The sequence below is a fragment of the Fistularia commersonii genome, chromosome 15, assembly GCF_037954325.1.
Source record: "Fistularia commersonii isolate RoL2024-O1a breed Wild chromosome 15, RoL_Fcom_v1.0, whole genome shotgun sequence".
Classification (NCBI taxonomy): Eukaryota; Metazoa; Chordata; class Actinopteri; order Syngnathiformes; family Fistulariidae; genus Fistularia; species Fistularia commersonii.
Window position 1 is genome coordinate 5,512,153 of NC_141298.1, and position 24,649 is coordinate 5,536,801.

Genomic DNA, 24,649 nt, shown 5'->3' on the forward strand with positions numbered 1-24,649 from the left:
CCAGCGCACCACCAGGTGGGGATCAGTTGACACCTCCGCCCCTCTCTTTACCTGAGTGTCCTGTACATGCGGCAGCAAGTCCAACAATATAACTACAAGGTTGATCAAAGAACTGCGCCCTGAGTTGTGTTGGTGCCAAGGGCACATATGGACACCTTTGTGCCTGAAATTGGTGTTTGTTATGGACAATCCATGACTAGCACAAAAGTCCAACAACAAACCATCGCTTGGGTTCAGATCAGAAGGGCCATTCCTTGTAATCACACCCTCTCAAGTCGCACTGCCATTGCCCACATGAACGTTGAAGTCTCCCAGTGTGATAAGGTAATCCCCAGAAGGAGCCCTCTAGCAGCCCCTCGAGGGACCCAAAGAAGGGTGGGTAAACTGAACTGTTACTAGCCATAAACAAAAGTCAGAACCTGTCCCCCCATCTGAAAGGGGAGGCTACCTTCTTGTCCACCGGGTTGAACCACAATGTGCAGAAAATAGGGCAATCAATATGCCCACACCGACCTCTCATCGGGGGCAACTCCGGAATAAAGAGTTCAGCCCCTCTCGACAAGGGTTCAAGACGTTGTGTCGACGTGAGTTGGACTATATCTAGTCAGAATCTCTCAGCCTCGCATCAGCTCAGGCAGAGTTTATAAGGCCCCTACAGAGAGGTGACATTTCATGTCCCAAGAGCCAGCTTCTGTAGTTCCGGATCGGGTTGCAGAGATCCCAATCTCCAGCCAACACCCGGCTCACACTGCACCTGAATCCCTTGGCCCTTCCTGTGGGCCTGTGTTTGCTTTTCAAATTTGAGCAACTACAGTTACAAGGTCAGAAGTTGATTTATAATGAATCAGGTACCTCTACTTCTCTACTGATCAGTTCAAAATAGAAGCTCTTAGTTTCACCTCCTGCTTTCATGTGAAGGTCTGGCTTTTTTTTTTCCCCTACACCTGACAAGACAGGTGTTAAATGACCTCTTATTTGTCAGTAGAATCTTTACTGTGTCTAAGAATGTTATATTCAGGTGGTATAATCATGGTCACCTGAGGCTTTGGAGTAGCAAAGATAAACAAACCAAAAGCCCAGTAAAATCCTAACTTGTTTTATTCCTGAGTTCTCCCTAGATTTTGCTTAACAGAAACAGCCAGAAATGAATTCACAGTATACTAGAGCAGACTGGTATTTCTTCCTGGACTGCATCACTGTGAAAATAACAGTGCAAAGCAAGAAAGGAAAAGAATTGTGGACTTACCCCCAAATGCCGGCCTCATGGTGAAGTCATGATCATCTACTTTGAGCAGGTGCTCTGTCTTCATTTTGCGAGACTTGGTCACATCTGGAGGCTTTTTGGCCAAGGAGCTACAGGAGGAGGACATTCAAGGTCAGTGGCCACAAGGTATTTCCAAACAAACGAGAACCAAACTCATTAGATAAATCAGAAGTAAAGGTGAATCTAATATGTATGCCCATTGACTTATCTTTAAGATAAATCTCTGTCGTCAAATTGGATGATAGCAGTCCTCTGCCTGCTTCAAAAATTTAAACAGTTTTACATTTATTATCTTGATCAGTGATAAGATTTGGAACCAAAGCTTTCAGGAGGGGCAACAATTACTGAATGGTATTGTTACGGGTTCCCCAAGGAGGACAGACACAGGTACGTAGAATTGCAGGTTGGTTTATTCAAGCGTTCTCGAAAGAGACCGGACGAGCACCGAAGCGTTGGGTCGGCCTTAAATACTCAGGCTGATTAGCTGATTCCCTCTGGTGCGGCGTGGCCTCCAGGTGCGGAGGATAACTGCAGTGATCACTGTGCCACTGGTCCGGGGACCCGAGGAATCGTGACAGTACCCCTCCCTCCAGCCTCCTCCTCCATGGACAAGGGGGCGACCATGGGGATGCAGAGCAGGCTGACCAGGGGATCTGGTGGACTGTGTAGATGGGGCCCTCGTCCAGGAGAGGCGATGGCGGAGGCACAGCAACCCCAGGGCCGGACTGATCCCGTGGGAGACCATGAAGGGGCCGATACATCTCAGCCCTAGTTTCCTCCAAAGAGCTTGCGTCGAGTACCACACCTTCTGCCCCACGGCATAGGTAGTGGCCTGTGCTCGGTGGGCATCTGCACGCTGGAACCGGGAGGGCGTCGGCACGCTGGAACCAGGAAGTGGCGCGGGAAGGCGTCGGCACGCTGGAACCAGGAAGTGGCGCGGGAAGGCGTCGGCACGCTGGAACCAGGAAGTGGCGCGGGAAGGCGTCGGCACGCTGGAACCAGGAAGTGGCGCGGGAAGGCGTCGGCACGCTGGAACCAGGAAGTGGCGCGGGAAGTGTTGACACGCTGGAACTAGGAAGGCCAAGGGTGAGGCAGCGGCCCTCTGCGGCCAGGGGCGAGCAGTTCGGTCCGGTCTTCTGTTACGGTTTCCCCAAGGAGGCCAGACACAGGTATGTAGAATTGCGGGTTGGTTTACTCAAGCGTTCTCGAAAGAGACTGGACGATCACTGAAACGTTGGGTCGGCCTTAAATACTCAGGCTGATTAGTTGATTCCCCTCAGGTGCGGCGTGGCCTCCAGGTGCGGAGGATAACCGCTGTGATTACTGTGCCACTGGTCCGGGGACCCGAGGAATTGTGACAGGTATGCTACTAACCTTTTGGTTTCCACATCTTAATCTTTGTGATCTTCAAGACATTTTTGAGTTTTAGATTGTTTTGCTTCATCTGAGTGAAGCAAGTGAAAAAACGAAAAGTTTGTAGTATGTAGAATTTCTTCCATAAAGAATAAAATTTGCTAATGTTGAAAACTGAAAGCGAAATTGGACGATTTGAATCCAGTCTTAGTTCTCATTTGAATGTATTTTTAACTGTAAAATTAGAAGTGAAGAGAGCCACAAGAAACATGATATTGACAAAGAAGTCATGCTCTTTGCCAATGAACATGATATTGAAAATAAATATCCCCCCCAAAAAGGAATATATACAAACACTTTTCAGCTTGACGGGCAATTATTTCATCAAGCTATTTATCTGACCATGACAGGTTTCACTATAAGTCCAATGTTGACGAGACAAAAAACAAAAACTAAATAAATAAATTAGACACCCTCAAAGGATGATACACACAGCAGTCCTGCACGTGGGACTGGGAAGCTGTGCAAAGCCAGATTGGAACACATCTGCTGGCTAGGAAAAGCTGAAAAGATGGATGATGTTATAAATCCCAAAGGATATTTCCTATCCTAACTCATTGGCATGAGCACAAAAAACGAATGCCAGAATCAATACTGTAAAACAATTGTAAGGAAGACCTCAATTCTTTTTACATGACCACCTGAGAAGATGCTGCTCAGTACCATCTTCAGTAGAAGCAGATACTGGGCTAGTTGTAGTTGATACATTAAACTAACTAGTAAATATAGTTGGCAGCAACTGGGCTGTATTTCCAGTCCATGCTGTACCAAACCATGCTCCGAGGCATAAGATATCATGAACTCCTTGAAGACCGGTGTGCTGAAAAATGAACACCCAACTAGCTCAAAGCTTTGAACCAAACTTAGTGAAATAAATCTCTTTTTGAAATAGATTTATATGGTTATTCTTTCTGAAAACTGAAAAAAGTTGGGAAGTAAAAAAATAGCATGGACAATGTGTATGTGGTGCTTAATTTGCTACTGAATGGTGTGTATCAGTGACTGAAAGCAAAGACAAGATGAACACAGGTCCTTATTAAAAGGGCTATAGAGCACTGCGTTTTTGAGGCATCCTCTAACTCACTCTAAGGCAGAAAAAAACACGCAGCACAACCTTTATCTGACAGCAGCCATCATCCCAAGCCATGTGCTTGGAGACAGATTACAGATTTTCTGAGATGGTAAATTCACTTTTTGCACTGTGACCCAGAAAGTGATAAATATCTTGATATAGACTCAGCTACGGGAAATACAGAATATTTTCCAATTCATAAAACCAATCATAGACAATAGAGAGGTTTTTGGCTATACAGCTATAAAAATATCTCACGCTGTTGCCCAGGCTACTGACCGCTTTCAAAAAAGCCAAGAGAGAAAAAAATACACAAAGCCAAGCTGGTTCAACTTGTATTTAAGAAGGAGCTTAACATCAACACTCTCTGCAAAGGTCGGTCTGCACCACGCATTTAATTTACATTATTACAACAGATTAAACTTCTGTATAGCAAAAAATAATAAAGCAAGACTTTTTTTTTATTATATCCCCAGAATAATTTCTACTGTTTGTGTACCACTTTCAGATCTGCGCCTTTTGTCCAAAACTGCATTATGAACTTGTCTCAAACTTGGATTAAAAAAAACATACATTGCATCTATAAGACATACCTGCAGCAATCCAAATGGCTCAAAAATGTGAATTTTAAACATGAGGCAAAGTAGAATAGTTCAATTGATAATTTTTACAGTTGAGCTTCAAGTCAGGATTCAGGCTGAAACTAATATTGATTAATGTTCTTCAAGATTCCAAACGTCACATACAGAGGTCAAGTAACACATTGAATTTATTTATATGCCCGGCAACATCCTTTCAGCGTGAATCATGGGCAATGAACAAGCAAAACTAAGAACTGGGGATATAGACAAGACATCTTAAAATGTCTTAATCTCAAAATCTTAAAACCTTAAAAAAAACAAAAAAAAACCCTCACCAATTACTGTAAATTCTAATAATTTAAACTGTAATAATTTATCTGTATATTTGTTCATAACTGTGCAATATTTCATAATAGCTACATGTACAATACTTTTTTCATACTCTTGTGCACTCCTTATCTTTCACTTGTTACTTAAGACACTTTATGGTTTTCACTTGTTATTTAAGACACTTTATAGTTTATTTGTATTTCTTATTCTGCCTTTTTCTCTTATTTTTTACTGTTTATACAATTTTTCTACTATTATTTATTATTGTTATATATTTCTTGTAACTCTGGCACAACAATTTCCTTCGGAATAAATAAAGTTGTTCTTATTCTTATTCATACAAAGTAGACCTGGCAGGAAATGTGTTCCAGCTCTGTTCTCTAATCTGCCTGGAATAAATCTCAGTCTGCTATGTCCAAATCACCTTGTCTGTCTTTCTTCAAGCATTCCGATTCACTTGTGATTCCCTGCATAACTTTCACCAGTACTTATCCGGTAACTGTCTAATCAATTACTATCAGGATTACATTGAAGAGTAAGTACTTCTTGACATGTTCGACAGGCTGACTGACAGGCCAAGAATAGTGGATAGCAGCTCCAGGGGAAAATTTCTAAATAGATGCAAATTAATCAGCAATCTACTGCAAGTCTATGGTTTAATCAGTGTATTGTGAGCTCATGCAGATGGGGGGAAAAAATAAATGAGAAGAATTAATAAATGAATAATTAAAGAAAACAAAAAACATGATTATAATTTGACTCGTTACATTAAGTAAATGCAAGAGGGGTAGTCATATATCGAGTGGTTCCCCATGATTCATGAGAACATGAATGCTATCTTTAAACTGCAATATACACTGAAGATGAGGACCTCACATACAGTACATTTAGGATGCAGAATGACAGGGAGGAGCCAAAATTGAAGAAAGAAATACGTGCGATCAATATCATGCCCCAACAAAGAAAGGGAGATTAAGGTTAATGGTCTACATTTATATAGCTTATTTAATTCCTTGTAGTTTAAAAGCGCTTTCGACAAGACAACATTCATCCATCCACAAAAAAATGTGGATGGTAGCAGAGCTTCAAACCAGACTTGGGTTCAATCCTTTGCCCAAGGACACTTCAACATGCAGACAGGAGGAGTCGAGCATTGAACTGTCAACCTTCCGATTACAGCTGCCTCCAAGATTACCAAAGTACTATATCAAAACAAGGATACAATAAAATATCAAAACAACATATAAATTTACACTATGATGTCATTTCTTTGGTTTAACTATAGGTATGCGCCGAGTGCAGGGGTCGGCAACCCGGTTCCCTGTGCTGTTGAGAATAATTAACGAGAATTTAATTAAAATGTATTTTATTTTAGTTCGTTCATTTTCAAAATGCAATTTTAAATCAGAAGATTATTTCAATCTTGCGACGTCTACATAAGAGATTGTATGCACCAGTAAAGGAATGACAGCACACAGAGAGAGGACGGCATTTTTTGTTTGTTGCCGGTGGATAATTCAAGTTCAGTTTTTTTTTTTGTTTTTTTTTTTTTTAAATACGAGAAGAACTCAAATAGACACTGAGTATATTGCTTAAAAGTAACCTTCAACCCAACGTCTAATTTTCAAACTGTTTTGTTGCATGCAGAAATCCAATTTCGTTTTCTCTGCAGTTGTCCGTGGGTATAAAAAAAATATGACACACATTTTGTTTATACATAATATAAAGCCAAAAAATTCATTTTAAATTTCAAAAGACTTGTGCGGCTCCCAGTGTTTTCTCTACTGTGGGAAATGGGTCCAAATGCCTCTTTGTGTAGTAAAAGTTGCCAACCCCTGGCCTAGTTGATGTGCAATATGGAGGTGCCATAGTGAATCTTGACAAGAAATGTGACACTGTCACAATCTAGAGAGACTCTGTGTCCCTTTCCAACCTGTGGCATCGGTGCTTGCAGGTTTCTTCCCCTCAGTAAAAAATTTAAGCTGCTGGTGTTCTGAATGCTGAGGCATCAAACAGACTATATCTCTTCATCATAATAGCCCCATGCACTGTTTCATTTTCCCATTGCTCTCCTTCCTATGCAGGAAGGAGAGCAATGGGAGAGCATTCTGTTTGCATGACAACAGAACTAATAAACAGCAATGCTGACAAATACTGAGCTCATCTGTTGACCTGCATTTATGGCCATTGGTTAATTTAATGCTTATGAGTGAAAATGTACATGGCGGCTTTTAACAGCAGCACAGAAGTGTAGTAGTGAGTAAATTTAATGGACAGACGGTATGTCTGATTCTGTTTTTGATAAATCTTATCATAGCGACTAGATTTTTAAATTCCTCAGCATTTTGCCTCTCAGTCTTTTGTCTGTGGGGGTGTTGTTGTATTTGTAATATGGTATTGCAAAGTACAAGTATTAATAATACCTGTACCTGACATTAACAACTGTGAGACATATATTTGTATATATTGATGGTTGTTTTTGTTGTTGACAGTCAATACTAATTTGCATTCTAAATCTATCCTTACCATGTTATCATAAATGATTCCATACCCACAATACATCCAGTCCATTACATTTTATAGTTAATCCTTTCTTGTTTTCCAGTCACTGACGTGTTTCACTTCCATATGTAAAGTCTTACAACAATAAGAGTAAAGACCTGCCAGTTGTCTATTTGCCACATAAATCTATACTATACTTCTAAGTCAAATATTTATTACATTGTCATGTTTAAAATCACTTTAACCCTCACGGTTGATGTCATACTAATAATTATGTGCCTGATCTTGTTTGCATTAAGGCTATGCAAAACAGCACAGTCCCAAACAAGAGTGACATGCACACAGTAACAAAATGAAGCAGAATCAGAGAGATACCTTTAAAGATTCTACTCCTCTAATTGAGGGGGGGGGGGGTGTCATCCTACTTGGCTGCAAAGAAAAACTGTGATTAGAATTGTAATGGATCTGACGCATCCCTGGGCATTAAATCATGCCAGTGTTGTAAAGGAAGCAATGTTTCTCCGCTCTGATGGCTGGAGAAGAGAGAGTAGAGTAGCACTTCCAGGTGCCGACCAATTCTGTGGCAGTGCTTAATATCGAATAGAGTGGTTGCTGTGGTGCTGTTTGGATAAAACCTTTTTGAAAAAAATCTTTCAATTGCAGCTTGATGCTGTAGACCAGAGGTGCCAAACGTATGGCCCATGGGCCAGTATCGGCCCACCAGGGGGTCCAATTCGGCTCGTGGAATAAATTTATAACTTGAAAAAATACATAAGTGAACTAATTTTTTTAAATAAAAATGCAGTTCCTATATTGTCTGCTAAGGTTGCACTGTTAAGTCAATATTAGCAACATGGCACGACACTGTGGGACTCACAACTTTCAGCAGTTGGCAACAATGCGGATTCCGGGTCTGTAAATAGCATTTTGTCGTATCGTTAGAAATTTACGTGCTTTTCCATTGGCCCTGACACCCTAGTCGGCAAGATGTTGTTGTCAAAAAAGAGAAAAGTGGACATGAAGTATAGGGTTTTCGAAGAAAAATTGTCCACTTCTTTTTCATTTGCTGAGGTTGATAAGAATTTTAGTGCTGGGTGTGGAAGCGGCAAGTTTCGGTGCCAATATGAGACTAGTCATGGTTAAAAAATACAACAAAATGCACAGAGAACTGAGAAGACAGAATTGACGCACAGTGTTGTTGAAATTACACTTTTCTTAATGAATCTCAGGTTGTTTGTCATCTATTTTTTTAGGGAACAGTTCATTACATATGAAGATTTCTGTAATGTACCAGTTCTCCTTCACACCAAAACAAAGGAAACATTTGTACTTAGTGTTACTTCTTGGTAATTACACTATTTACCGGTCCGGCCCCCGTGACATCAAATGAGACCGCTTGTGGCCCCCGGAGCAAAGTGAGTTTGACATCCCTGCTGAAGACAGATCTCTGTCGCACCAGCCTTCACTTGCAGAGAGTAGAAAAAAAATTAGGACGTGGTTGTGCAAAAAAAAAAAGTGACATTATTGATATTGAAGATGGATATTGAGTTGAATGAAATAAGTAAAACACTTGACCTTTGGTAGGTATGTGAAACATTCAGTAGGTTTCTGTGGCCACTCACTGTCGTATTGTGAGCCCGCCAACCATTCATTCATTCCTTATATATTTCGAAGGTGACGGCTGGTCGAGTTGGTTGGACTAGTTGCCAGTCAATCACAGAGCCACATACAACCATTCACTCTCACGTTTTGGCAAGTTGGGGTCTTAAATTAACCTACTGCATGTTTTTGGACTGTGAGCGGAAGCATGCAATGTCTACACTGAAAGGCCCCCCGTCGGGATCGAACCAGGGGTCTTGCTGTGAGGCAGAAGTGTTAACTGCTGCACCACACTGCGGCCAATCATCTGGAATTAAAAATAAAATAATCCAAGCCAAACAGTCAATGCACAGCAGAGAATGGGGCAAAAATACCTTGGGCACGGTCCATATATCTATCATTACATGGCAAGGAGATACAAGCAGATGCTTTGGCAAGAATAACACTTTAGTTCATCCGTCTATCCTCTCTGAAAGACTTCCCAGACTTTCACACAAGAAAGTGCAGCCTGTATGCATCCAGTTCTATTTGATGGATAATTGAATTACAGGACTGACCTAAAAAATACTTTAACGTTACAATGGCGCAATGTGCACTCCACTCAACCTGTCTGACAAAGCAAACCTGATGAAAAGGAATAACCCAACTGGAGACGGTCTGTTGACATTTTAAATTACGGGTTGTGTTTTACAGTCCATTAACCACTACCTTGAGCTACTTCAAAAATAACACTAGAGGTTAGACAAAACCAAACGGAGCACCTCTAAAGAATATTGTGCTTGAACCCTCCTCAGTTAAGGATGATCTGACTAACATAAATTGGGAAAAGAATCCTTTCAGTTTAATCTCAAGTAAAAATTGATACATTTGACCAGGCCAATATTCAAAATGTCCTTACAATGTGTTTAAAAGACCTTCTTTTTCATCATTTCATGCTCAGGTACTGTGGCACAAAACAGTCAGACAAAACAACCTGTTAAAAGCGAAACCAAACAAGTTAAAGCTACATTAATAGATCTATTTTGGCCATTTCAAAGCAGCACAAACAAACGCAGCCTTGACAAAACGCTTTTAAGTTGTAGTTAAGCTGTGGTTGTTTTGAAGTAACATCATTCATTGCTCATATGGAGTGTTTCTCGACACAGTGGATCTGAACTTCTCTAAGTGAGAGCAACTTTGGAGACACAAAGTCTTTGTGGGTCGAATTAAAACACATGAATACTTCAAATTCATACATAACAATGATTAAAATAATTATAGCCACTTTGAAGGGAATAAATCCAGCATTGGCAATCATTTTTCATAGCAAAGGAGAAATGAAAAATCCTTTGCCCGTGAAATTATGACACAAAACGGATTTATGATGGATAGACTATAAATTAGAAGACAGACACTAAGAATCTAAAGTCAAAGATGTAATCGATAAAATAATTTCAAACAAACATCACAACCCACCAAACACTTGCATAGGCCACCATGTCCCCACCCAGCCAGATACAGACTGGCAGAGATCCTGAGGATGCAGTTCATCTTCCCTGGCTTTTTCCACAGTGACTCACAATGACAGTTTTTTTTTTTTGCCTTTCTCGTTTTCTTTCTTTTCTTAAAAACACTTTATGAGGCAGTTTATCTTAAATTTCAGACAATCCTGTTGGGGAAAAAAAAAAATCACCGGGTCAAAAGTGCAAGAAAATGTCACTGTAATTAGGAGCATTGAAAAGGGCAAAGGTACAAAACATCTGTGACAATCTTAATTGAAAGTAATTTCACATAGATACACAAACATATATGGATGTTTGATAGACATTCATTAATGTGGTTGTCTTCAGTCTGGAAACCAAGTATGGTGTTATTTTGAAAAGGTTGCTTTACGTGATGAAACTGTAAAAAGCGTGATCTTTGTTTATACAGTCTGGAGTAATGGTCTAACATTTTGAGGGGTTTGAGCAAAATAACAGAAACAACCGGTGAAAGTAAAGGAAAAGCAGCGGGAAGAATGAAGATGAGAGCAAGAATTGTCTCCCAGCCTTATTGGTTTGGCAAATTAGGGAGCAGCTCATATTGCAAACTGTGCCAAAGACACATGAACAAGCAAGCCCGAAATCTGCTTCACAATTTAATGTTATCATATAACCAGTTCACATTTTTAGCTAAACAAAGGTTCTTGAGCAGTAAAAAAAGTGTTTACTGACTGTCAATAACTAAACCTTTGTGGTCTGAGCTTTGTTGCAAGTGACGAAGGAGTAGGACAGACAGGGATTAGATAACCTTGCTGTCATATATTATGTAATGGAAAGCTAATTGCTACACTACATTCAAGGTTCTACTCCAGATTTATGAAATACGGTACTGTTTGGCATTATGACATTACAATCAGAAATCTTCTTCTTCTTTCGGCTTTTCCCTTCAGGAGTCACCACAGCGAATCAACTTTCTCCATCCTATTCTCTGTATCCTCCTCTCTCACACCAACTACCTTCGTATCCTGTCTCACTACGTCCATAGATCTTCTCTTTGGTCTTCCTCGAGACCTCTTCCAGCATATGGCAGCATATTTCAATTGGAAATAAAAACTTTAAATGACCATATGTACTGTCATGTTGATGCCCACAGAAGGGCCACAAAATGAAATAAAATGAAATCAAAGATTGATGATGTTTTGTATTTCAACCTAGTCGTATCCATGGAAATGTAGGAAATCAGATAATGTACATTTTCAGACAGAACAAGGTAAAGAACTGCTCAGCTCAATTTTTTTTTCTCAGAACTCGCTTCACCAGGGGATATTTTTGTTTTGCATTCACACAGGAATTATGGGACTACACTAAGGACTGATGCGCTCAAAGCATATGCAACATGTACCACAAGCCCCACACTCAAAAAAAAATGAAAAAGCACAGCGATGAAGAGGAAGACCAGACGGATAACATTGAAAGCATGTTATCTGTGCGTTCAGAATTCAATAGCATTCATGTTCTGTATGGCAGGAATTATAATCATGAACTATCAAATAGGTTGTAATGTTTTTATTTCCTCCCTGCACGCCATGTGGAAAACCTGCCATCAGCTAACACTGTACTATTCATCCATCCATCGTCGGCCACTTATCCCGCACTCAGGGTCGTAGGGGATGCTTGAGTCTATGAGGTAGGGTACAGCCTGGACTGGTCGCAAGTCAATCACAGGGCCACATATATAGAAAGACAACCATTCACTTACTCACTCATTCAGGGCAGTTTTTCCCAAGTTTTTTTCCAATTAACCTGCTGCATGTTTTTGGACTGTGGGTAGAAACCAGGGAACCCAGAGGAATCCAACCCATGCAGACACTGGGGGAACATGCAAACTCCACACAGGAAGGTCCCCTTGTCGGAATTGAACAAGTGCTGTGAGGCCAAAGTGCTAACCGCTGTGCCACCGCGGCGCTCGCCAGAGAAAACCACTGACCATAATAGTTTTAAAAACTAATTAAGAAGTGTATGGTAATGGGCGAGGCTTATGAGGTCCAGCAGTTACCAATGTCATAGGAGTTCCTATGGAACCATAAAAACACCCTGCCTCTGTGTAGGAGCTAAAATGGTTCTTAGCTCTGAGGTCCCTGGTTCTTATGCACTCTGGATGTCCCAAAAAACAGTCTACATTGGTGCACAACTATTAGGCAAATTGTATTTTTTAGGATTCAATTTGTTATCGTACTACTACAGTGCACATGGTCAATCCAAAATGTTAATAAACCTCGAACCTGAACATCTAAGAATAAAAGTTAAGTTTTTACTCTCTTAAGAGAATATCTATATGTACACTATTATAAGGCAACTATTTGTGTGCAGAATTATGATGCAACTACATGAAAAACTAAGATTTTTCCATCTCAATAGGGTTTATTTTCACCTGTGAAAGTGAGAATAATAAACAAACTCAAAATTTAAATATCAGCATTCTGAAATTTCAAAAAAAAATAATCCTCAGTGACCAATATAGCCACCCTTCTTTTCAATAACAATCACAAGCCTTCCATTCACGGAGCCAGTCATTTTCTTGGTCTGGCCAGAATTAACTTTTTGTGCAGCCGCAACCACAGCTTCCCAGACACTTTTCAGACAGGTGTACTGTTTACCTTCACCGTAAATTTCCTTTTTAAGGGCCCAAAAGTCCTCAATAGGGTTTAAGTCAGGTGAAGAAGGGGGCCATGTCATTAGTTTTTCATCTCTAAGGCTTTTACTGGCCAGCCAGTGGACTACTTTGATGCATGTGCTGGAGCGTTGTCTTGCATAAAAATCAAAGTCTTCTTGAAAGATGCAGACTTTTTCCTGTACTGCTGCTTGAAGTAAGTGTCTCCTAAAATTGGCAGTAGATCTGAGAGTTGATTTTGAGTCCTTTTTCAACCCGAAAAGGTCCAACTAGCTCATCTTTAATAATACCTGCCCAACCAGTATCTCACCACGCTTGCTGGCGTCTAAGTCGAAGTGCAGCTATGTGTCCTTTACTGATCCGACCAAGGGCCCATCCATCTGGTCCGCCAAGAGTAACTCTCATCTCATCAGTCCACAAAACCTTTAAAAAATCTTGAGATATTTCTTGGCCCATTCTTGACGTTTCAACATTTGTGTCTTGTTCAGAGGTCTGGTCGGGTCTCAGTATTTCTTACTTTGGCCATGTCTCTCAGAACTGAACACCTTGTAATTCTTGGCACTCCGGATAGGTTGCAGTTGTTGAATACGGCAGTACTGGAGGATAATCAGTTCCTGGTAGCTTCATGTTTGATTCTTCTCAAATCTTTGATGGTTATTCTGCATCTTTTCTTTGACACGTTTCTTTCAACCCTGTTGACTATTTGCAAGAAAAAAACCTTTGATGGTTTTGTGATCACACCCCAATATCTTAAATATTTCAAGAGTGCTGCATCCCTCTAAAAGACTTTTCACAATTTTTGACTTTTCAGAGTCAGTTAAATCTCTTTTTTGGCCCATTTTTCCTAAGAAGAATCTGCCCAATAATAATGCACACCTTGATATAGGGTGTTGATCTCCTTGGGATACACTGTCCCTCGTTACACAAATAAACATCACCATTAAATCAAATAAGAATTTAAGTTTATACAGCATAGAGTTTGAAATTATGGCTAAAATGATGACATGGTCAAAATAATAATTTGCCTAATAATTGTGCACAAAGTAAAGTGAAAAGTTTCCAGGAACTGCAAAATGTTCCTAGAGTGTAAAATCGTCTGATGTCCACATCTGATCAGGTGGATGAATCCCAACACTGGACTTTGGAGCAGGGGATCATGTAAAAACACATGCTGCTTATTTTCAGTGTGAAACATTTTGAGTTAAAGGTGGCGCAGCCGGTCGAGGTTGCTGGTTCAATTCCCAACTTCCTCCTGGCCTGTTCAGTGTTCTTTAACAAGACACTAACTGCTCCCCAAGTGTCGCCAAGCGGCTGTTTACTGCTCATCCATGATGAGCTAAATGCAGAGAACAATTTCCCGCGAGGGATTAAGTGTAAAAAAATATATCACTATCTATTTATATCATTGTTCTGTTGGTTGTTTGAGCATCGATTGGCCATGTTAATATCAGCATCTAAACACAATGTTATTTGGACTCAATAAAGAGACCTTAATGTGATGACACATCAGACAACATCAACATTTCCCCACACTAATCCGTCAAGAGGAAAATCACTGTTCTTTTGTGTCCGGTCATCAGCGTCGGAGGACTTGTTGCTTACATTCTTAGTTCTGCACAAAAACCAAAGAAAACCAAACAAAGACACGAGCTAGAGGTCATTTTTGCACAGGTATAGAAGGAAACGCCTTGTGGATCAGTTATCTAAAATCGCATCGGGAAAATACTTAGGTGAGGAGCACTGAAAGACAGAGGGTGCTTGAAGATAAATAGATATCGATTCAAAAGGGAGAGATGGTGGTTTAGAGTAAGATATAAGACAGCAAAGTAACAGATTACACCGCTTCCCGCATGGAGGGATTCTATCAATGTCAAAGGCACAGGACAAACACCGGCCACTAGAGGGTCTTAGGGTACAAAAAAAAAAATTGGAAACATTTTTTTTAAAGCTGATTATTCCGCGGGCGGTTGTACAGATGTCACTCCTCTGCTCTTTCCGAAATATAAGCGATGAAATCAGAGAAGGATCAGCGACGAAGACACTGATCTCTAAACTGACAGGGGGAGGAGGAGGAGGGTCGGGCTGAAGTCACCGAACAGCCGCAGCAGCCAAATAACCGGCAGTCCAACATGCGACAGGCGTCCCGAGTGTTGTTCCGCACAAACTGTTGCGCGTCAGTAAACCAAAGTGACACCCTGCAAAGATTTCATATGACCGCACCTCGTGCACGTAGTGCGCAAGTTCAGCTTCACTTGATCATTCAGCTGCCGCGCGTCCCCGGATCAAGTCATAAAAAGGAAAAAAAAAAGGCAAAATATCTGTAAATCTTTCTAAGCATTGAGTTTCTGCAACGATACGCCGTTTTATACATTTTAATGAAGTTTTTTGTTTGTTTTTTTATTTATTTATCTTTTTGGGGATTTTCCAAAAGTCCACTTACGTGCCGTGCTTCTGGCTCTCCACGGCGCCGGTCCATCTCCGCACCCGGTGGCCGTGCTTACAGCATTCCCCGGAAACGAGCAGACCCAGGAGTAAGATCAGAACTCTAGTCAGATAAGGCATCTTGCCGACACAAATCCACAGGTGAGTCCCTCAAAAGCTCCCCTCGCTCCTCTCATTCCAGCAGCGCTCACCGGCCGGCAGCGCATGGTGCTCGGCGGAGGATGGACGGCTCCTCGGTCATGGCATCACAGTCCACCGCCGCACCAGGCTGGAGGGATGGAAGCGAGCGCGCGTGTCTGTGGAGGTCCCTGACTCTGTGTGCGTGAGTCAGTGAGTGTGCGTGAATCCACTCTCTGTCTGCACTTTTCCCACTGGAGAGAAAAAAAAAGAGAGAGGGAGAGAGTGAGGGAGAGAGAACATCTGCAGCCTGTACTCCGAGGGTGACACACACACACACACACACACACACACACACACACACACACACACACACACACGGGATTATTTGAAGCCTGGCATGACACAACAAGAGAGGCGGATTATGCCTCTCTCTTGTAAATAAACCTCATCTCAGGATTCACGTTTCACTCAACAAGGGGAGCATGGTGGTGGAGCCACAATGGAGGCTCTCCTGCACAGCGCTGGTGGGCATCTGGACACAGTTCCCAAGCCAGGCCCCCCCCCCCAAAAAAAAATCTTTGAAAGTCTTCTTCTCTTCCTTTCGGCTGCTCCACAGAGGGGTCAATCATCTGTTTCCATCGAAACCTTTCCTCTCCATCCTCTTCTCTCATATCAACTAACTCCATGTCCTCTTTTGCTCCATCACTGAATCTCCTCTTGGTCTTGCTCCAGGTCTCCTGCCTGGCAGCTCCAGCCTCAGCATCCTTCTAGCAGCACATTCACCATCCCTCCTCTGGACATGTCCAAACCATTTCAGTCTGACTTTATCTCCAGAACATCTACTATGTGATGCCTCTTTCTCATAAAGTATCTTCTAAAGTGGGGAAAAACAGCTTCAAGAAGTAAAACAGGGATTTTGGCAACAACATGACAAAGATGAGTATCAAACTCAGGTAGCATGAAAAAGAAAAGATAAAGTTAGGAAACTAATTTTAGCAAATCTAAAATGTGTATTTTCACCCAAACAAACCTGGGTCCTGGTTTAAACCTTCCATTTCCCTAAGTGCTGCCTACTATTTTACATTTTCTGCCGGAATATATGATTTTTTTAAGGAGCTCTGTCATCTGTTAGAAAGCTACATTGTCAGGGGAATATTAGTGTTCCTCGGTGTAGCAGCAACCGCATGACGCTTGAGCAGCTGTTACTGTAACATTACATTAAATTCAGATTAATCCCTAAAGAGATGTGCTGGACAAAAAGGATGTGAAAAATGAATTAAAAATAGAATGTGGCTGACTCTTCCCGATGATGCTCACTCCATCACCGGTACTTTTATTTGTTGGTTTAATTTATAATCACACCCTTCCCCAGAGAGAGAGTGGGTGAAAGAGGAAGAGAGAGAGAGGCTGGACCAGTATCACTGGCAACAGATCTGCTTTCCATGTTCCTGGGATGTGAGCTACTGCACTGTTTGATCCCGGGTGAGTCGGCTAGCTGGTGATAAGACACCATCTGCAGGGATCACCTTAACTTCCTTTGCGCTCGGACAAAGCCCCTGCGACGGCTTCTTCAATGACGATGTTAAATTAAGACACAGCAATTAAAATGTAGAAGCTGTTACTAAAACAATACAGTGCATTTCCCACTGTGGTCCCTCTACTTTATAGGGAAAACTAAAGACAATAAAATGTATGGAACACAAAAATTAGTGTCACTCACTAATTTTGGATGGGCCTGGTCTGCTGAAGGGCACCTCTTTTGCAAGGGGAGGAAGACAGTTTTTGGCTTTTTGGCACGAGGTGACGTGCAAAAATTCAAGCCATGTCATCTGGGTAACTGTTTGCCTCACTGCTAAAAACAGCAGAGAATCAAACTTTGGCTTTGTAACTTTGTTATTCCCGCTTTTACCCCTCACAGCACAGAATCGATCCTATATATTTGAAAATTGTATGTAACTTTTCCCAGAGGAGCACACATTTTAAGCACACAATCATACTTCCAAATCAGGTCATATACATCAAAATACAAAGAATGATATTGCATCATCTGTAGGAAGTTTTCAACTTTTTTCAACTACCAATATGGTGTGTATTTAGTTAGCAATTTTTGTTGTGATGTGATGTTAAATTCCGTTGTCATTTTTGAATAAAAATTGTATGACATCAGTTTGAAAATGAGAACAGGGAAATGCTTTTATGATGGTAAACTATACGGTGACCTTTATAAGTGTCCAAATTGCTCTCTTGCTATTCTATCCATTGTCTACAAGTTAGACCTTTCCCTTCTAATTTGTTTTGTCCAGGCATAGAAATTTGGCCAAACTTATATCCCAACTTCTGAACCTTGAAATTGCTTCTTGTGGTAATGGTGAAGCAGAGTTAAAGCAGAAGGAAGGCGTAGGCCTTTGGGGCCAAAAAGAACACCGATTATCAGTGGACAGGGCTGACAATCATTAGTAGGAGTCAGGCGTGTTAAGAGTTCCTTCACTATAGCAAAAGGGCCAAGCCCATCTCCTAAAAACCAACCCGACACAATAATTCCTCCCTCCACCAAACGTCACACTCGGCACAATGGAGACAGACAAGTACCGTTCTCCTGGCAACCGCCAAACCCAGCCTCGTCCATTAGATTGCCAGATGGAGAAGTGCGATTTGTCACTACAGAGAACACGTCCCCACTGCTCTAGAGTCCAGTGGCGGCGTGCTTTACACCACTGCATCGAACACTTTGCACGTGTTGAAGTGTGGCTTGGATGCAGCTTCTTGGCCATGGAAGCCCATTCTATTAAGCTCTCTGCACACTGTTCTTGAGATAATCTGTTGGTCACATGAAGTTTGGAGGTATGTAGTGATTGACTCTGCAGAAAGATGGCGACCACTTCACGCTATGCACCAGTTCACGTGGCCTACCATTTTGTGGCTGAGTTGCTGTCGATCCCAAACACTTCCATGGTCTTACAATACAGCTGACAGTTTATTGTGGAATATTTTGGAGTGAAGAAATTTCATGACTGGATTTGTTGCACAGGTGACATCCTTTCACAGTTTCAAACTGGAATTCACTGAGCTCCTGAGAGCGACCATTCCTTCATAAATGTTTGTAAAAACAGTCTGCATGCCTGAGTGCTTGATTTTATACACCTATGGCCATGGAAGTGAATGGAACACCTGATTCCAATTATTGTGATGGGTGAGCGAATACTTTCAGCCATATAGTACATATATGTGTGTGTGTGTGTGTGTGTGTGTGTATGTGTGTGTGTGTGTGTGTGTTTTATTTATATGCTACTCAAAAAATAAAGGGGACACTAAAATAACACATCCTAGATCTAAATGAATGAAATATTCTTACTGAATACCTTGTTCTTTATATAGTTGAATGCGCTGAAAACAAAATCACACAAAAATTATAAATGAAAGTCAAAATGGGATGGAAGGTGGATATACTGTGTGTCCAGGAGACCAGGTGGAAAGATAGTAAGGCTAGAAGCTTAGGAGCAGGCTTGAACTTGTACTGTCATGGTACTAACAAAAAGAGAAATGGAGTAGGAATTATCTCGAAGGCGGAGGTTGTTGGGAATGTTCTGAAGGTGAAAAAAATGTTCGATAGACTTTTGAGTATGAAACTGGAAATTGAAGGTTTGACGTTCAATGTTGTTAGTTGCTATGCCCCACAGGTGGGATGTGAGTTTGAGGAGGAGAAGTTCTGGAATGAGTTAGATGAAATGATGCAGAGTATCCGCAGAGATGAGAGGGTGGTAATTAGTGCAGACGTCAATGGGCATGTTGGTGCAGACAATAGAGGGGATGAAGAAGTGATGGGCAGATTTTGTATACAGGATAGGAACGCAGAGGGAGGGATAGTGGTAGACTTTGCAAAAAGGATGGAAATGGCTGTAGTGAACACTTTTTTCTAGAAAAGACAGGAACGTAGGGTAACTTATAAGAGCGGAGGTAGGAGCACGCAGGTAGACTACATCTTGTATAGACCAGGTAACCTGAAAGAGATCAGTGACTGGAAAGTAGTTGTAAGTGAGAGTGAAGCCAGACCGCATAGGATGGTCGTTTGTAGGATGACTCAGGTGACAAGGAAGATCAGGAGGACAAAGTGGTGGAAGGAAAATAGATAAGCAGACTTGGTGGTGGAATGAGGAAGTGCGGGAGTGAAAACGTGAAAGCAGTTTGCAATGAAGAAGTGGGACACTGAGAGGACTGAAGAGAACAGACAGCAGTACAGGGAGATACAGTGTAAGGTAAAGATAAAGGTAGCAAAGGCAAAACAAAGGGCACACAATGACTTGTATGCTTGGTTGGACAGTAAGGGGGGAGAGAATTATCTATACAGATACAAAACAGAGAGATAGAGTTGGAAAGGATGTACAGCAGGTCAAGGTGATTAAGGATAGAGAGGAATATGTATTGACAGATGCTAGAAGAGTGATGGGAAGATGGAAAGAGTACTTTGAAGAGCTGATGAATGAGGAAAATAAAAGAAAGGCAAGGGTAGTAGAGGTGACTATTGTAAACCACAAAGTAGCAGAGATAGTAAAAGTGAAGTGAGAAAGGCATTGAAGAGGAAGAAGAGTGGAAAGGCAGTTAGTCCTGATGATATACCTGTGGAGGTGTGGAAGTGTCAAGGAGAGGCACCGGTAGAGTTCTGACTAGATTATTCAACAGGATCTTAGAGAGTGAGAAGATGCCTGAAGAATGCCTGATAAGAGTACCGCTGATGCAGTACTTGCTTTGAAAACGCTAATATAAAAGTACAGAGAAGGCCAGGGGTTTCTGCATTGTGTTTTTGTAGACCTAGAAAAAGCATATGACAGGGTTACAAGAAAGGAACTCTGGTATTATATGAGGAAATCTAGAGTGGGAAAGAAGTATGTTAGGCTGGTGCAGGCCATGTATGTTAGCTGTGAGACAGTGGTGCTGTGTGCTGCAGTGGTAACTGAGAAGTTCAAGGTAGAGGTGGGACTCCATCTGGGATCACCTCCATCTGGACAGGTTGAGAGATGAGGTTAGACAGGAATCTCCATGGACCATGATGTTTGCAGATGATATTGTGGTCTTAAGTGAGAGCAGAGAACATGTTGAGGAAAATCTAGACAGGTGGAGGTATGCCTGGAAAGGAGAGGATTGAAAGTTAGTCACAGCAAGTCTGAGTATATGTGTGTGAATAAGAGGCACCAAGGTGGAATGGTGAGGCTACAGGGAGTGGAGATCAAGAAGTCGGAGGAATTCAAGTACTTGGGGTCAACAGTCCAGAGTAGCATGTGGAAAACAGAGTGTGGAAAAAAGGTGGAGACGGGTTCATGCAGATTGGAATGGGTGGAAAAGTGTCAAGGGTACTATGCAATAGAAAACTATCAGCCAGAATGAAAGGAAAGGTGTACAAGATAGTGGTGAGACCAGCGATACTGTGTGGCCTAGAAACAGTTACAATGACGAAAAGACAGGAGGCAGAGCTAGAGGTTGCAGAGAAGAAGATGCAAAGGTTCTCTTTGGGAGTGACGTGGATGAATAGGATCAGGAATGAGTCTATCAGAGGAACAACACATGTTAGATGTTTTGGAGAGAAGGTCATAAAAGCGAGACTGAGATGGTTCGGTCATGTACAGAGGAGGGATAGTGAATATTTTGTTAGACGGATGCTGGAATTGGAGCTGCCAGGCAAGAGGTTTCGAGGAACACCAAAGAGAAGATAACGGACGTAGTGAGAGAGGAAATGAAGGTAGTTGGTGTTAGAGAGGAGGATACAGAGAATAGAGTTAGATGGAGAAGGTTGATTTGCTCTGGCGAATATACACTCACTTTTTATTAGGCCACTTTATTAGGTACACCTGTCCAACTGCTGGTTAACACTTAATTTCTAATCAGCCAATCAAATGGTGGCAACTCAGTGCATTTAGGCATGTAGACATGGTCAAGACAATCTCCTGCAGTTCAAACCGAGCATCAGTATGGGGAAGAAAGGTGATTTGAGTGACTTTGAACGTGGCGTGGATGTTGGTGCCAGAAGGGCTGGTCTGAGTATTTCAGAAACTGCTGATCTACTGGGATTTTCACGCACAACCATCTCTAGGGTTTACAGAGAATGGTCCAAAAAAGAAAAAATGTCCAGTGAGTGGCAGTTCTGTGGGCGGAAATGCCTTGTTGATGCCAGAGGTCAGAGGAGAATGGCCAGACTGGTTCGAGCTGATAAAAAGGCAACAGTGACTCAAATAACCACCCGTTACAACCAAGGTAGGCAGAAGCGCATCTCTGAACGCACAGTGCGTCAAACTTTGAGGCAGATGGGCTACAGCAGCAGAAAACCACGCCGGGTGCCACTCCTTTCAGCTAAGAACAGGAAACTGAGGCTACAATTTGCACAAGCTCATCGAAATTGGACAACAGAGGTTTGGAAAAACGTTGCCTGGTCTGATGAGTCTCGATTTCTGCTGCGACATTCGGATGGTAGGGTCAGAATTTGGCGTCAACAACATGAAAGCATGGATCCATCCTGCCTTGTATCAACGGTTCAGGCTGGTGGGTGTGGTGTAATGGTGTGGGGGATATTTTCTTGGCACTCTTTGGGCCCCTTGGTACCAATTGAGCATCGTTGCAACGCCACAGCCTACCTGAGTATTGTTGCTGACAATGTCCATCCCTTTATGGCCACAATGTACCTAACTTCTGATGGCTACTTTCAGCAGGATAATGCGCCATGTCATAAAGCTGGAATCATCTCAGACTGGTTTCTTGAACATGACAATGAGTTCACTGTACTCAAATGGCCTCCGCAGTCACCAGATCTCAATCCAATAGAGCATCTTTGGGATGTGGTGGAACGGGAGATTCGCATCATGGATGTGCAGCCGACAAATCTGCCAAAGTTGCGCCAACTGTGTGATGCCATCATGTCAATATGGACCAAACTCTCTGAGGAATGCTTCCAGCACCTTGTTGAATCTATGCCACGAATAATTGAGGCAGTTCTGAAGGCAAAAGGGGGTCCAACCCGTTACTAGCATGGTGTACCTTATAAAGTGTCCGGTGAGTGTAATATTTATATCTATATATATATATATATATATATATATATAGATGTTTATATGTATGCTTACCATCTTTTTCCTCAATGGCAGGTATGTACACACATACAGGATATGAGAGAGAGAGTTTAAGGCAGTCATGGGGAAGAATATGGCTGGATAGTTTGGTGATCTTTTCCTTCCCAGGAGACAAAATACTTATTGATTCTTTTATTTCATGGCTGGACCTAAGTGGAAGAGCAAAGCCACCAACGGTGTGAGAATGAAAACAGAACATTAGTCGAGAGTTATGAGTTTTCCCCGCTGGCTTTTGTTCAAAGAGTCATGTCTCAATGTCTAAATATATCAGGTGCTGGGAGGAAAATCCCTGGAGGAAATGGGCCACAGAGCCACACAGATATACCATGCAGGTTTAACGATTTAATGATGAGTTAATTTATGCCAAGCTGCATTTGTAAGTCGTGGCTATATTTCTTTTCTTTTTGCTCCTTGTTTTGTGACAAGGTATGCCCTCTTTTACCCAGCACAAGTGTTCCCCAATCGATCTATCTTCCCTCTAAAAAGATGTCAGTAAACACTGGCAAAATTCAAATCAACCTCCCAAAGTTGCAATGCAAGACAAATATAGACACACAAGGGTTATAAAATTATGGGTGATGTTGCTGCGAATATTGCTCTCGGTAGAAAAAAGTTGCGTGAGAATGTTTTTCAGTCTTTCTCAGTTTAGAGAGGTTAAAGGTGATGAATTTATTTAGTGCTTTGCTTCTTTTTAAAGCACCACTGTTTAAATGTAGTTTCATTTGCCGCTCCATATACACACACACGCTTGGTGAGGTTGCCATATGAGATGCACACATTGGAGCTTAATTTCATGCTGAAAAACACCTTGGGTTACAACTCAGCACGAGGTACTGAGCAAGTGTTGCCACCACCAACAGCTATCTTTTTTTTTCCCCTTTTTTTGTGTGTTTGAATATGATATTTAGCAGATGGACGGATGTAAACAATACCATAATCCCATGAACACCTACTGAATGCAATGCTAATTCAGGAAAAATGCATCTCCATATTTTCTTCCATTTACTATCTACCGGAGGTATCCTGCACTCAGTTTCAAGGGGGACAGGTTGTCAGTTGATTGGACCAACAAACATTCACTCCATCATTCACATGTATAAGCAATTTATGGTCTCCAAAGAACCTACTATTTGTTTTTGGACTGCAGGAGAAAACCAGAACCCCACGCAGAGATGAAGTGAACATGTTAACTCCACACAGGGAGGTCCCCTGTTGGAATTAAACCAGAGACCTTTGAACTCTGCCACCCTCTATATTCTCAATCTTGAGCAGTAGTCCAATTAATATAGGAATCTGCTTGTTGGCCAAATATTCTTTGAAAGTTCAGAGTTTCAACTTAAATTTTGTGACTTTCCATGATACAGGATATTTTCAAATTTAACTTTGGTGAAAACCCTCGCTTAGAGGATTTGTATTATCATATAAAGCTACACCAAAATAAAGGAATGGAGAAACAGATACTCAGAAATAGACTTTGCTTGCTTCGCTTTACAGGCAGTTTTGGTGAACAGCATTTTCATTCCTGCTTTAGGACATTATTCTTACTCTAAAGCAGGACTATAAAAGTATTCTGTTGAAGCGAGGGTGGTCATTTGCCACTGTAACAGAGACGTAAACAATCTGAAATGTAAGAAAAACCTGCACAATTCGTAAGATTGACCCTCCCTTAACCTCTTCACAAATGGACCAAATTAAAATAAAAAATAGTGTCGGCAAATACCATTAAGACAGGAAAAAGGTACTCAAGTTTTGCACTTTCTACCGTTTTCATGAATACATTTAAATGTGAGAATTGGTCTTAGTGCTGAAATATCACAGCAAAATAATTTCACAGCAATAAAAGCCATTTAAATGACAGGCAGCCGGTGCTGCTGGCCTTTCAATTGAGCTCTGTAATGTTGACCTTCTCTTTAGAGTGGTTGAAGAGCAAAGAGAACAGAAAACAAACAAACACCATGATCATTCACACAGTGCAAATATTTTCAGATTTCTGAAAGATGATTGAAAGATCACCTTGCTTGGCAAACGAATGCTGTAGAATAAAAAAAAATGAATAAATTCATTTCTTTATAGCGTAAACAAC

The 24,649-nt window shown here is 41.5% G+C and overlaps 1 protein-coding gene across 1 annotated transcript in view; it reads right to left on the reverse strand.

Moving 5' to 3' along the window:
- The window catches only part of gabrr2a (gamma-aminobutyric acid type A receptor subunit rho2a), a 72,840-nt gene extending 57,116 nt beyond the window's left edge, over positions 1 to 15,724 (reverse strand). The window contains exons 1-2 of the mRNA XM_086160830.1: positions 15,333 to 15,724; positions 1,247 to 1,353 (exon numbers count right to left, since the gene is read on the reverse strand). Coding sequence (XP_086016956.1) covers positions 1,247 to 1,353; positions 15,333 to 15,454 — 229 coding nt within the window. The 5' untranslated portion in view covers positions 15,455 to 15,724. The remainder of the gene's footprint in view (positions 1 to 1,246; positions 1,354 to 15,332) is intronic.
- Positions 15,725 to 24,649: the final 8,925 nt, after the last annotated feature.